The 15,208-nt window shown below is 43.6% G+C and overlaps 1 protein-coding gene across 1 annotated transcript in view; it reads right to left on the bottom strand.

The window, feature by feature from the left end:
- Nucleotides 1-15,208, bottom strand: part of jarid2b (jumonji, AT rich interactive domain 2b) — a 98,144-nt gene that overhangs the window by 13,145 nt on the left and 69,791 nt on the right. Inside the window, exons 5-6 of the mRNA XM_034544699.1 lie at nucleotides 8,359-8,571; nucleotides 4,994-5,235 (exon numbers count right to left, since the gene is read on the bottom strand). Of these exons, the coding sequence (XP_034400590.1) occupies nucleotides 4,994-5,235; nucleotides 8,359-8,571 (455 nt within the window). The remainder of the gene's footprint in view (nucleotides 1-4,993; nucleotides 5,236-8,358; nucleotides 8,572-15,208) is intronic.

Here is a 15,208-nt window from a genome sequence, read left to right as displayed (position 1 = left end):
AAGAAACACACACAGGGGTGTGGGCACACCCACGCTCCACAATGAAGGGGCCAAACATATTTGTGGAAACCTACACTATTCATTTGAGAACCAATCAACTGTCTTAATGACTATCCTTCCATGTCCAGTACGCATTTGTAAACTGCAGCTCAAACTGCTTTCAACACAAAGGCAGACATTTTGAAAAAAGGATATGTGCAAACCAAAACCACTACATCCCGAGATAAACAACAGTTTATAACGGGTAGATACAAAATAAATTACATGAGAGGGAGAGAAGGGATGGCTCCATGGTTTCTGCTAGCAGATGGCTGGACAGTATGAGGTTGGAGGTGGGGTCATTGGGATGGAATATAATCCCACCCGGGCACATAAAAACAGCCTTTTTTCCCCCTTAAACGCTATGATTCAATTGTTTAGCAAAGAGAGACAGTCAGAGAGAGAGGGAAGAGAGAAGAGAGAAAAGAGAGGAGAGGGGGGGAGAGAGAGAGAGAGAGAGAGAGAGAGAGAGAGACTGTGAGTGGAGTCTTTGAGGCCTCCAGCTGTAGATGTGTTCTCAGTGGTTTGGTACAGTGGTGTCTGGTTATGTGGCTGGCCCACTGGCTACAGCTGTGTGAAGAAATAAGGTCACCCTCTCCCTCAGTGCAAAGATATTTACAGCTGGATCAGCACATATAACAATCCATTGTGTAAAATGTATTTCTGTATAGGACTCCATCTAGCTCCATGACTACATTCCCCACTGCTCCTTTCTTCTGCTTATATTTCCCATGTATGCATTTCTAAGAATATTCACTCCTCTCTCTCTTCCATGTTGTTGTCATGGCCCACTTTCAGCTCTGCCAGTAGTTTCTCATTTCTTTCTCTCCAACGTGTGTACGTGTGTATGTGCGTGTGTGCGTATATGTGTGTGTGCGTGTGTGTGTGTCAGGAGATCTTGTCAAATGTGAGATATTTGGCTGCCGATATCTGAATAGGTTGAGCTGGAGATCTTATTTCTGTAGTTTAAACATAAAGGGGCAACATCGTCCTTTTGTATAGGCGTACAATGTATTTTCAGAGGATATATACTCTTGTTTTATATTCTCTAATATCTAAACGAGGCTAGCAAAGTTGGGAAAGACACACTTGTACATCAGCTATCATAGAGCCCTGATGTCTTAAAAAAAATGTATGATCATATTTTGCTGCCATACATCCACGGTGTCCGTGTGCCTCTCTGTCCAGACCAGCTGGAAGTGAACCACAGAAAAAAGAAAGGAGGAGGGATAGGAGAGATGGAGTTATCAATCACAGTCGGGGCGCCACAGGAGGGAGGTGACAGCCGGTCCATTGACAGGTTTGCCTTTGAAGGGCTCTCGTGTCACACTTGTGTGTGTGCGTGTGTGTGTGTATATGTGTGTGTGTCTGTGTGTGTGTGTGTATATGTGTGTGTGTCTGTGTGTGTGTGTGCGTTCATGTATTGTATTGTGTTCGTCTCAGGTGGCGGGGGGCCGACACAAAGACCAGGCCATTAAAAGATAAGGGGGGACTGAAACCTAACCCTGCCTCCGTCAATCATTCGCCTCCAACACACACACACACACACACACACACGCAAATACACCATGGAAAAACACAGGGTTAGAAGGAGAGAGGGAGTAAAGAATGGGCGTTGAGGAGTGGGGAGAGGAAAGGGATGAAGACGGAGACAGAAAGACAGAAACGGGGCTGCTCAGCAACAAGCACCTCAAGTCACATTATGTGCATTCCTCGCAAAAAAGCTGCACACTGTCACATGTGATTCTACTTGTTATCCAGGAGGTCATCTACCAATCTGACACATAACCAAATATCACAACGTTCAAACTGTTTTATTTAGAAATGTTTCATGAGCCAAATCGATACGCAGTTCAATGTGACAGGATATTAAGTGTTACACTGATGCTGAAAAAGCACCTAACTGCTAAAGAAGCACTTGTCCAGATAGCTACTATATTTCTCCATCCACAGTTTGCTGACAAAGCGTTGAATATGAGAGACACACTGTCATAACCGCTTCCGGCCACAGGAGGGCTCAGTGGACCGGCTCTCTTCAGGGGAGCTCGGCAAGTCTCCATCACTTTTCTCTCTTTAATTATTCGGTCTGGTGGCAGAGAAGGATGGCGAGAGGTTGATGACGAGAGAAAGGAAATACGAAGCAGAGCAAAGAGGCAGGAGCTAGTTTAAATACTTTGCTGGGGAAGGAAAGAAAGAAAGTCAGAGAGCAAGATATATATGGGAAAGGACACGGAAGCTCACTCGTGCCAATAGCCACTGGTAGAGAGAATTTAAACAGAAATGAAAGGAATGATGGACAGAACAAGAAAGACAATGAAGCCATAATGAAAAAAATGCACACGAGCGCAGGCGGAGAGGATTTTGGTCGCATGTGAGGGGGGGGAGGGTCTAGATGACATCATGTGTTGCTATAGCCCAGCTGAGGACTGGCAGGAAGATTTTTAACATCTGCAAGAGCCGGGCCTGAGAAGAAGGGGGGAGAGAGAGAGAGAGAGAGAGAGAGAGGAGAGAAAGTTTAACCCTTGCAAAGCCCTGCTGACTGACAAAGGAAGGGAGATGCAGGAGCGGTTGTGCACATCTTGAATCACATGTGGTCACAGTCAGATTTCTACCTCTTTGTCAGGAAGTTGCAGAAGCTGCTTCGGTCAACCTGAGGCACCACTAGTGGTTTAATGAGGTGCATCCCAGGCACCTCATTAAACACACAGCTACACATCAGGGCTATTTTGTGTTTTCTCCAACACGTGTCGGAGAGATGACCGAAGTGAGGACAAAACGCGTGGCAAGTTGAAGAAATCAGCGATGTTCTCGTTTGTGATCTAGCGAAACCATATACAGCACAAACCTCCTCCTCCTCACTGTGATGCTCTCCGTCACCAGGTGCATGACATTATGTAAACGCCATAACTTTGGGAATATAATGAATGCATGTCACAGCTTGATGGCGTGCAACCCATCCATCAAGTGTTACGGTGGTGCGATGACTATCAACGGGTTAAATCCTGTGCTGAGCTACAAATCAATTCCTATGCCGGAGTCATTTGCCAGAACACCTCGGCAGCGAGGCATAAATCCGGCTTACGCCTTCTTTCCCCTCTGCTGTCTTATTAGGGAGCAATGCGTCCCAGGGCAGGTTGACTGTTAAGCAGCCAGAGAAAGGTCAGTACAGCCTGGCACTAATAACACAATGCAAAAGCCCTTTTATAAAGTAACAGGGAGAGATCTATATACAGTAGTGGCTGGAAAAAGAGGCGTGCTGAGAAACACCTTATTTCATTTTCAAGAAACATTTAATTCCCCTTGAAGTGTTTGTTATCCATTGTCATGTGTAAAAGGTTGGCGTGTTAGGAGGGGGGTTAATTGACGATGGCAGAGGACAGACAACTAAACAAGAAAGAGCAGAGTCCTTTTCAAATGATGCCGAGTCGGCTTAATGGTTTGGCCCTGCACACACCACCTGCGCTCGCTGATCTGTGCAGCTGCTTTGCATCCCTGCTTTTGTTATGTAATTAAAATGGATAGAATCATATTGTTTTATAAAAAGGTCCGGTTATGGCGCATATATTTTGTTGATAGAAGCCACTATTAAATTAAGCAGAACTGAATCACTGTGAATTGAATTATGATAATGCCTCTACCCTTCGGTTTTACACACACAACCCTGAGTTCTTTTTACGGCTACATAATCACTTAACCTTTCATATGGCTTAGCCTGTATTTTCGCAGTGGGTCATGTGTATAAATGTGTGTGAGTCTTGAACACACATGGTTAACACACACACACACACTGTTCATGCTAATTGAAGGGAGAGTGAGAGGGAGAAAATAAATGCACTAATCCTTCCAAATGATTGGAGCCATGTTGTCAAGGGCAAGATCCGTCTCTTTGTCACACACACACACACACACACACACACACACACACAGAGAGAGAGAGAGAGAGAGAGAGAGAGAGAGAGGTAGAGGAAGAGCGATATAATAAAGACTAGTGAGTTAGTGAGGCTGAAGTTTGGCTTGGCAGGCAGTCACTCTCATTGAGTCATTGTTGGTTTTACTGGACAATTCCAGCTACTCTAAAAATCTGAAGCACATGCCTGAGTCTGCATCGGCGGCAGCACATTACAGCAACAATAACACTGGGTAGAAGGTTGACACTCGACAGGAAGGAAAAGGCAGAAATGGAAATAGGAAAGAAGACAAGATAGATTATGAATGAGAAAAGACAGAATGATATGTGGCACCTCAACAGACAGTTTGCTCCTGACTAGCTGACGTGGTCATACGAATGCCACCTCTGCCCCCTTTCTCCCATCTCCTCCTCTTCTTCTTCTTCTTTCACTTTGTGGGGTTCCTTGAGACCTGCTAAGTGCCACACGGAGAGGGAGGCAGGCTTTCACAGGCCCTAGTCGGCATTACTAAATATAGCTGCAGTCGCAGCAGGCCAAAACACAATCATTACTCTCCCAGACACAATAGATGGAAGGGAGGGGAGGAAAGGAGAGGAGAGTAAAAGGAAGAGCTCAGAGAAGACAAGGCAAAGGAGGAAATCAGCAAACAAAATAAAGTAGAGAAAGGGGACAAGAAAGGCACAGGAGTAGTTAGGATGGATCATTGAGAGAAGATACAAAGAGGATGTGACTGATGGGAAAATGGAAATAGGAGTCAAGAGAAGGGAGGATTTCAAGAAGTCAGCATAATGCCCAAACCAGCATGCTGCACCTCCAGCCAATTAATACAGAAAACGCCATGGTAACTCAAGTTATACCACAGCTAATGCAAACCATTCAGCAGCCTTACACATTTTCCCTTTGGAGAATAAGTTCTCTGTATGCTACTGTCACATTTTCAAAGGTCTCCTGAGGAAGCTTTCGACATAATTTCATCCCTTCTCATATGATATCTACCAGATTATGGCGTTGAAATCCCAAGCTGGGGGCTGCTGGCCATACAGTACCTGTTTGCGTAGCTCCTCAGCAGCTCTCCTCGGTGGCAGCCCGTTGGCTGAGCCTCTACTGCTGGCCAGGGCCTGCTGCCTCACGTGCTCCCGCGCCTCCGCCCGCTCCCTGCGCTCCCTCAGTAGGGGCGGAGGTGGAGGCGGTAGAGGTGGCAGTGGGGGGGCTGGCGAATCCCTGCCGTGAGCTCCCGCCTTGGGCCTGGGACTCTCCCTGGTCCCTGCCTTACCGTGGCTGTTGAAAACTGGAGGGGAAAGCAAGAAGAGTCATTTATGATTCATAATTAATCTGGGCGAGGAGGAAATCAAACCCAATTAAGGACAGACATCTTATTAGCTTGAAGTGGTTATTCCCATACTTGAAATTAGATTAGAATTTTGCTGAAATGACATTTAGCAGAAATGGTTTAAGAAGAAAATTGCAGACACCATCTTTAATAGAGCTATATAAGAAAACAACATTGTACTGTTTCTTGACCACTGATCACTGAGTAAGCTTACTGGTTTTAGTTGTCTATCTATATGAAATATACTTTGAAAAATGAAAAAAAGTTTAAGGTTCTTCTTAGATTTAGTACTGTGCAAGGAGTGCAGCGACATGACACTCTGCATTGAAGCTTTGCATGATTCACTGTTGATTTAGGAATGTATAGGGCTAATGTGCACAAGTTTAAAGTAAATAAATAACAACAGATGAAGCCCCTGTAAGGAAAACGGGATATTGTGGAAAGTTCCTATTAGGTAGCAAGGCATGAATATCATTGGACATATACTATGTTTTTTCAGGCTACCGTCTACCTATGCCAATGCCAACATGTGGAAATAAGTCTCAATACCCCCCCTGTAGTGCAGAATGGCATATAAACCCCTTGCACCAAAACCACAACGACCAAGTGGAAAAGCCTGCACAAACATCGGAGTGACAGGGTTTTGGCTAACATATAGGGCCCAATCAGTAAAATATGCAGGATTTAAGGTGTGCATGAGAACGCCTTTATACTACATGCCAAAGAACCTGTTCAAAATGGACGTAGACTCCACCAACCCCCGGCAATGATGTTGAACGGGTGCGAGGTAATTAACAAAACACATTCAATGGCTCCATCTTCAGCTTTAATGAGGCTCAAGTTAAAGTTTCATGGCGTCTTACCATCAACAGGCTTCATGGAAAGAGTGACAGACGAAACGCACAGAGCATTCGCAGCACAGCACGACAACACGCGTGCACATTTTTTTTACATCAGTGCACGCTTCTGTCTACAGAAGATGCTGTGTATGTGTGCAGTGTGTATGTGCTACACTGTATGTGTGTATGCGCTCAGAACCACAAGTGAGCGCCTGCGAGTCTCTCAGGGGCCGTAGCTCGATGAAGAATGAGAGAAATTCTGACATTTTGAGATGTGAAATAAAGCCCAATAAAAGCTGTTTAATTTAGCTCTGTCAATATGGCACATGGCCGAGTGGGAGAGAGAAGCGGAGAGACGGCGTACCGATGAATGGCCTACAATGTAGGGCCTTTCCTGTCTCTGTACCTCCCAGAATAAAATGTTAATTCTATTTCTCCTCTTCCTTGACTGTTCTCCCCGCCTCTCTCCTCCTCCTCCTCCTCCTTCCTAAGAGCCCATATAACTCTGCTCCTGCTGGAGGGTGGCCCAAGCTGCGTATTAAAGTGTCAAGTTTGACACCAATCTTAAAACCACAAAATGTACTGAGGGTGTGTGTGTGTGTGTTTGCTTTTCGTCTCTCTTTGTGCCCGATACCCACCACGGCACAAATACTGTCTCAGCACTGGAGCAATGACCCAGTCTTGCCTGTGTGTTCACTTATGTGTGTAAACGTCTGTGTGGGTGTCCTTAACCCCCTCATCTCTATTGTTCCCTACAAAGCATATCTGCCTATTTCCCCCGTATCTATTTATTTAGCATATCACAGTGAGGGCGGCGAGCTGCTTTGCAAACAGTGTTGGTGTACGAGATAAGAAAGGAGACTACGCTGTCCTCATGAACACAACAAGCCTGGGTTTGTTCAAACAGGTTTCACTATCCTAGTTCGTGCTCCTTATACAGATTTGTGCATATGTACAGTTTTTTGTTTACAACTATAGATGTTCATGACAGAATGAGAGACAACTGTAGGTATCCAAGTTTGTTTTGGGTGGTAGAGACAGTAAGTGAACTATGCAAAGGCAGTGCGCAGTTCTCCAAGAGTTCATTTCAAGCAGATCTATGGGCCTCTCTCCCTCTTCCTCTCTTAATCCCGCCAGTCTCTCTCCTCCTCCACATTCCACTTGAGAGGATGACTGAGCAAAGCGTTCACCTTTTGAACCTTTCTTGCGGCGATTCTACAAGGAGGGAGTTTGTGTGCCGTTGTTTTGTGGGGAAACGCCTGGCTGGAAGGATTGTGTGTCTCTAAAGTCTGCCAGAGAGTGAGGGCCTCCAGGCTAAAAATGGTTTCTCTATTGCTTTGTAAAAAAAAAAGAAACCTCGAGGAGCAATATTATGGATTCTATGAAATGAGTACATGCTAGACCTTATCCACAGCAAAGAAAGTTTCCATCGTATCATGTTCATACACGATTGAGCCTTACAAGCCGGATTTTCTTAATGTGATTGAAATCTGCCTGTGAATTAAGAACATCCGTTTCAAAGACCTTTCTGGATTACAAAAAAAATTGAAATCACTTGATGCATCATACTTGATTTTAATAGTCATCAATCTTGGGATTGGGAATGAGACTCTTCTTATAGGCTCAGTTGCATGCATGCAATTTCCTGAAATGTTGTGCGCAAGTGTGTGTATGTGTATTCAACCAAATGTCTATGTGCCCCAAGGGGTGTACGCATGCTGTCACTCCGCTGTGTGTGTGTGTGTGTGTGTATCGAGGGTCCCGACCAGCTGTTGCAGTGCGTGCATAAACACCTTGTTAGGGCTTAGCAAGTTAAGTGTTAATTGGGGTGGAACGAGTTGATGTGCAGCTATGCTATCCCATTATTTATTATTATTATTACTTATCCTGTCTCTGCAGGGGGAAACAAGAGTGCAAACTTGGGAAATTGATCACGTTCACACGCAGAAACAAGCACTACTAGTCTGTCCACTGACTCTCCTTCTGTGCTCCTGTTTGGCCAAAGTTTTTCTCTTCCTTGGTTGCATTTCTCCATCAATCACTCACAAAGATGGATATCTAGTTATCCTGCTGGTGCATTATTCTTCACTCTTCTTCTTCCTTTCCCCTCATCTCCTTCTTCATCCATCTCTCTCTCTCTTTCTGTTTTTCTCTGTCAACTCCTTCTTCTTCTCCTCATGGATGCATTTCCCATAAAGCTCTGTGATTATGTAGTCAAGGAGAGCTCCAGTCCTGTCCTTACCATGCCCGTTGAGCGGCTGCCTGGTGGGGTGCTTGCCCTTGCGGGGTGTCGAGTGGCAGGAGGAGTAGGCCGACACCTGGCTGTTGCTTCCCCCACCTTGAGAGTGGATCCCACTTCCGTTCCTCACCACCTCCACCTCCTCCTCATCGTCCTCCAGGTCCTCCTCCTGGGAGCTTCCGAAGTAGGCCATGTTGCTGGGCAGGGCTGATGAACCTGAGTGCAGAGAGATGCAGGAAAGCAGGAGAAAGGGTAACGAGACAGGGAGATGAATAATAAAGAGGTAGGTTGGGGGAGGAGGAGAGCAAGGAAAAGAAAAGGGAAATAATTACAATTTGAAATATGGGGCCGGCACTGAAAAACACAGCTTTACTGTAATTCTGCTTCCCACTCAACATCTTTGAGACCCCCAGCAATCCACAAATGGGAAAAAAATCTATTTTTTCATTCTAATCTCTGATATTACAGATGAATCAACATCAATATGCGAGTCGTGAAATATTAATGTAAAAATAGAAGTTGCTAAAGCAATTGTGAATAATGGTGATTGTGCTGCTGTTTTTTTCATCTGTCATTATCCCAGCTGGTGGCCTATTTAAGCTTTGAGAGCCGCGCCGCACATCGCGGCCTTGATTGTTGCATTTGCACACACATACTAAAAACACAGACATAAGGACACACACACACACACACACACAGCACAATGTTCAAATGGTTTGCAAAGCTATGATAGTTTCACTTAAATCAGCATGTATACTGCATCTGACTTAGGCTAAACCTCTATTATCCTCAAAATCACTTCTTAATTCTGATATCTATGGATTTACCATTTACCTAGTGACCTTGCCTTTATTTTTGGTTTCTTGTTGCACTGTTTTGCAAATGCCACTGCAAGAGATTAGTAGAAGTCGTGGTGGCTCTAGCCAAACACGTTGTATAAGTATAATCAGTGCAGAAGGAGAAGGAGGGGATGAGAGCAACATATTATGATGGCTAGAGCTGAAGCAGAGCACTGGGAGCATGCAACAGGTCGGCTTTCCACAGAGACTCTTGAAGCCGACTTTTGAGTTTTATTGAGAGGGACACATATACTGAACATGTGCTCAAACGTCTAACTCTGTCAAAGACTTACTTTAGAAAACCAAACAGTCACCGCTAAGCCAATCCCAAATGTGCCTCTTTAACACTTCGAAACATGAGAACAGTCAATCTCTTCCCCCATTGGAGAAGAAAGTCGGCAGTCCCTCTCTTTCCGTCTTTCCGTCACACTCGATCACTTTCATTGTCGTCTCTGAGAAATCTAGCTCAATACGTGCTAGAGCGAGGTGAATGGTGTTTGGCAGTGGATAGATAGCCTATAATGTTACATCAGTTAGCTGAATGTAGACACACACACACACACACACACACACACTCATAAAAGGTCATAAAGCCCAAAGCGATGTTATTAAATCTCATAATGTTGCACTCGTAAATCAGTGTGCAAACAGCTGCTCCACTCATACAGATGCAGGAATAAAACAACTGCGTGTGTGGAGTGTAATCAGTAGCGACGGGCACGCATAGTGTGCCTCGCTGTGCTTCCAGCGACAGCGTCTAAATCTTCACAGCAATAGGCTGATCTTTGCCGTAAATGAAACGGACCAGGAGAACGCTACATCGCTCGTGAGGGCGCTTGTTTGTACTGAAAGCTTCTGAATGGGCTCGCTCTGCAAGGCCAGTGACGACGGAGAGGAAGAGAAGATTTGTGTAGCCGCCAGCCTTCTCTATGTTAGCCATGTAATGCTGAGAGATAGATGAAGGAAACGGACCGTTCTCAATAACATAAGCCTGTGTGTGTGACAAGAAAGGGGAGGCACATTGACTAATAGTTAACTGGAATGTGTGGTTATGCAAACATCCTCATAGCCTTGATTATATTGAGTTGTTTATGAGGGGGAACCCCTGGATTTCATTATTCCTTTACAAATCGATTGCATAGCATGAGCAACTACTGTGGTTTTTATTACCCGTATAGAGGCCATGGTGTTTAAAAGGGCATTAATGGGATGCATGATTATAAGTCAATTAAATGATGTTAAGCCTCTGAAAAACTGGCTGAATTTAACAAGCCTGCATTAAACTATACAGAGCAGTTAAAATTAGGAATTAGCCAAGCCAATTATTTAATTAGCACAATTGTTTAGGAGGATGCAGAATACTTATCTTAGAATGTATACATTGACTACTTTAGTAAGGGGTGTAATACAAATACAGAGATAACACAAGTATGACATTAACATTATTATATTTTCTTATGGGCTTAAAGAAAGAATATATCTTAACATATATTAGAATAAGATAGAAATTAGCAGCAAGACTTCAAAGCAAAGCTTAGAGAGAATAAATGAATGAATGATTGTTTAGTAACCAGTCTTTAGTAAACAAGTGTATATACACTCAATACATAAAGGATACGGCTGAGAGGGATACTTTTGATTATTTGAAGTTACAAGGTACTTATCAATAATCAGTGTATTACCAGCAGATGGCCTTCTGCTTGCCCAGTTTGGAGAAACAGACAGGAGTACTGGCTCAGGTGCAAAGCAGTGTACTGCGGGACAGGAAAGCAGCAACACGTGTTTTGACCACCTAAAACAAAGGCTGACTTAAAATAATTGATATTTTTAGATCCTTTAAATAGCCTAGACTGCAGAGCAAAATAAGACAATAAAGTCCTCAAGGGAACACTGGAGCGTGAAAGCTCGAAAATCCCTATTCTTTTATGACCAACAAACTGCTGCTAGTCTTCTTAAATTACATTGATTTGACAGATTACTTTATGCTTCTTTGATTTGAAGATAGATTAATTGTCATTCTTTAAGTGCACTAACAACTATTATTGGCCTGTCGGGGGACCTGTGGTTACCACGTCACATCAAATCTATTTTAAAAGCTTATTTTATATTTCCTTCTCGTATCAGGCATTTACAAAGCACAAAAAAACAGAGCCTGGTAATAATAAATGTGGTTGTGCTTTGGATCACACTTTTCACTCAGCAGCTCTGCCAGTTTCTAATTACCTCCTCAGAGAGCCGGAGAATATCTGTAATAGCAGCAGATTCCCTGAACAGATAATAATGGAGTTTTACCTGCTCTCTTTAACAAAATAGTAACTGTTCAACAACAGTGAAATATGTCTGTCATATAATCCATAGTGGCCCACATGGTAAGGCCCGTTTCTTTGCAGGCAGGCCATTGGCCAGTGTGTGTTTTTGGTTTCTTGGCACACAGCATCTTAAGTGGTTGAACCTGTGTAGTAAAGTACAATCTTCTGGCTTTTAACCAGCACTCAGAAGTTTGGTGACTGCAGCACACCTCCAAGCATGCAGATACAAAAAGCCACACGGACACACACACACACACACACCTCGTTTATCTTGGCGACAGAGCAAACGCTCCTCTCTGAGACCAAACAAACACACAGAGGAGGCACACATACACACGACCCAATCAGCTTCTAATGACTTGCTTCATTAGCTAAATGGCTGTAATTTACTGCTCTGAACAGGGGTCAGAGGGCCAATGGCAAACAGACCACAGGGGCACCCATGGGTAGAAATGGAGAAAAGAGTGTGTGTTTGTTTGAGAGTGCAGGGAAGTGGGGATAAAAATGGTTAAATATATTAGAGGAAGTGTGCGTGCACCTTAACAATACTTCTGGAAACAAGTTTCACAGGGTAGCTTTCAGGATTTAGGAAGAAAAGCAATCCTTCATTCAGTTTTACACAGAGTGTGAACGTGAGAAAGAAAATATGAGATGTGGAGAAATGTTTTGTTTTCAGGCTGCAGGAAGAAGCAGAACGGTAGAAGACAAGGACCAGACATACAACAGAAACAGATGTAACAACAGCACAAATCTAATATATTCAAGATGCCCAAAATAAGACTTCCGAGGCTTTGGGAGAGACGGAGAAGAGGGGGTAAACAAAGAAAGACAAAAACACAGATCCAGCAGTCCAATTCAGTCCACTGCCATCCCAGCTACGGGAGTGGCTGCATAATTACAAACCCTCCATTCTCTGGCTACCCTCTTTTGTCCCCTTAACTGGAACTGAAACAATGAAGACAATTTAAATAGTCAATCAGGAGGCTTTAGCTGCCGTGGGGACATGTGCACGTGCTGACTTAGAACAAAGTGCCACATGTGTGAACAGGATGTGCAAGAGACCTTTTTTTAAGGGAAGGTCAGAAAGAGAGAGAACTGTAGGTTCTCTGGAGCGGAAAGTTATCTTCTACAGCTGAGCTCTGACCAACTGTTCATTAGTCAACAGTGGAGAATCAGAGAGCTTTGTATGAGAGACGGAGAGGTTTAGGGATTACTTCACCCAACTGACATTGCTTGATGTAAAAAAAAAAACATTAACCCCATAAACAGTGGCTGTGCACTCCGTTGTAAGACCAACTTCTGCATCATGAGTGACAAGTAAGTCACAACTCTCCTTACACAGTTTCCAGGCTTTAATCAAATAGCTATCACACATTAGAGAAAGAAAAATACTGTAACCCCTTAGGGAAATTCGGTTGTCACAGCAGCAATGCACTTGAGAGACACATGAGTAGCTGTCAGACTTGAAATCCTGTTCCCATGAGTGAAAATGTGCTCCTAGTTAATAAATACCATCAAACATAATCAAATATAACAAATCCAGCTCCAAAGATAGAGGTCCCAAGCACAGTTCCCAGCAGTGGCAGTCCTTTCTTCAAAAACCAGATGTGAAAAGCCCACATTTGTCTCATATGTGTAATCACGTACTGAGGTCTTTGGTTCACGAGGTCAAGGATGGAGGTTATGCAAACTGGACTTGCTGAACCTGAGAGAGAGGCACCAGGCTGGGGCTGGCAGGCATGGAAGAAGGCCCAGAGGGCAATGAGGTGAACACATATATGTGGTTCACATATACGGTGCTGGCATACTGGAGCACGCACACAAACACAAACACACACACACACAAATCTATTATTATCTCATCTATGTCAATGTGAAAAATAATATCATGAAACAAACAATGCCAGATATTTATTGATGAATATTTTAAAGATGCACAAAAACATCAAGTAAGGGGGCGACCACTACCACTTAAATGTTTACATGTAGTTTACATGTAGTTTACATCGATGACGGCAATCATTCCTGAAAGATTGTGCTGTTTACTTAAATAGTGAGTAGCTCAATTTGGAATGAAACCCTTGGATGACTTGGAAAACCTGGAGCGAGCCCATTCTGCTGCTGTCAGTGCTGCCCCCAACTGGCCGACCGCATCACTACACCCTCTATGTTACCAGAGGCAGACAGAGCCAGAGGCAGACTGTCTGGCTACCACCCAAATGGCTTTCTCCATGGATATAAACAGAGCAACTACAGGCCTGGACCACACATAAACACCATTCTGAGAGCACAGGCACGGACTCAAACTCAGCTTGTGTGTGTGTGTGTGTGTGTGCGTGTGTATGTACGTGTGTGTGTGTGTGTGTGTGTGTGTGTGTGTGTGTATGTGTGTGTGAGATCGCAGGTGAGAGAGAGATGAGCAGTGAGATAAATACAGAATATAGGCCCTAGACAGTGTAGGTGGTGAGCATACATAATGTGCATCCTTCCAAACACAAGGAATAAATCTTTTTTTTGTTTTTTTGTTACTTCTCTGTCCGGTTACTCTCACGTTGCATCACAATTATTTCCTCTGATACAGCAGCTACCCAGTTCATTAATGTGGGGGGTAATCTCGCCTATATCAAACGTGGATGCAAATGAACACAATTATCATGCATAATAATGACAAACTCATTCTGAAGCGGATAAGACATGAAGGATTTAAAGCTGTAAAGTGAGCAACAAAAAAGAAACAAAATGTTGTGAGAGCTGAACTTTTGTTTCACTCCATATTTTAACATCACGACTTAAAGGGAGTTATTTATTAATCTAGATTGTTTTGGTGCGAGTTGCCTAGTTTTGCTCATAGCACAAAAATATATATAGATTTGAAAAACTCAATGGCAATCTCTCTTTCCAGAAGAAATTACCCGGTTACTCAAGATAATCTACAGACCTTTTGTGAGCAGTTTCATGTAGGAGCTATTTTCTTTCAACTATAGAGCCAACATGAAGCTGCTCAATGGAAGAATATGCATTTTTGATTTTGGGGTGAACTGGCCTTTTAAGTAGTGATTTCCCTATATATTTTTTGTTGCTCACTTTACAGCTTCAAATCCGTCACGTTTTAACTGCTTTTATGTAGCTGTCAGAATGAGTCATGATAGAAGCCTTTTGCGTATTGTTTACCAGATAAGAAAAGCAAACATCGTGAATGTTTGACCTGCAGATCCCAGGATTCACCACTGATAAGGATTCAGGGTAGAAATGTTGCTGAATGTGCCAGCATTACTTCAAAAAATAAGTCCAAATTGAAAAGAAAAAATTAGAGGGATAATGGATTGGACATTTCCATAATATAGCTAGAGATCCTGACATTTTGATAGCAGACATGAAGCCAGCCTCATGTTTGTGGCGGTCAGATCACCAGAGAGACATGTATCGAGATCTTAAAGGGGATTTGGGGTTTCAGAGGATATCAGAGACTTGAGTCCCTTTGAAAAGATTAACCAGGCTAACACAGTTGTCCTTATAGGCTGTGACACACACACACGCACACACACACGCACCATTGGTGAGCATGGATTTGCACTCACGCACACGCTTCAACACACACTGACACACAACCTCAAGGGCTCGGCTGACATTCTCCCATGTCCTTCTCTTGGTAAGGGTCTCTGCATATGGGTCACATGAGAGGCCAAGGGGAAAAACAGAGCAGAA

Source organism: Cyclopterus lumpus, chromosome 11 (genome assembly GCF_009769545.1).
Source record: "Cyclopterus lumpus isolate fCycLum1 chromosome 11, fCycLum1.pri, whole genome shotgun sequence".
Classification (NCBI taxonomy): domain Eukaryota; kingdom Metazoa; phylum Chordata; class Actinopteri; order Perciformes; family Cyclopteridae; genus Cyclopterus; species Cyclopterus lumpus.
This window is presented reverse-complemented; position numbering and strand designations above follow the sequence as displayed.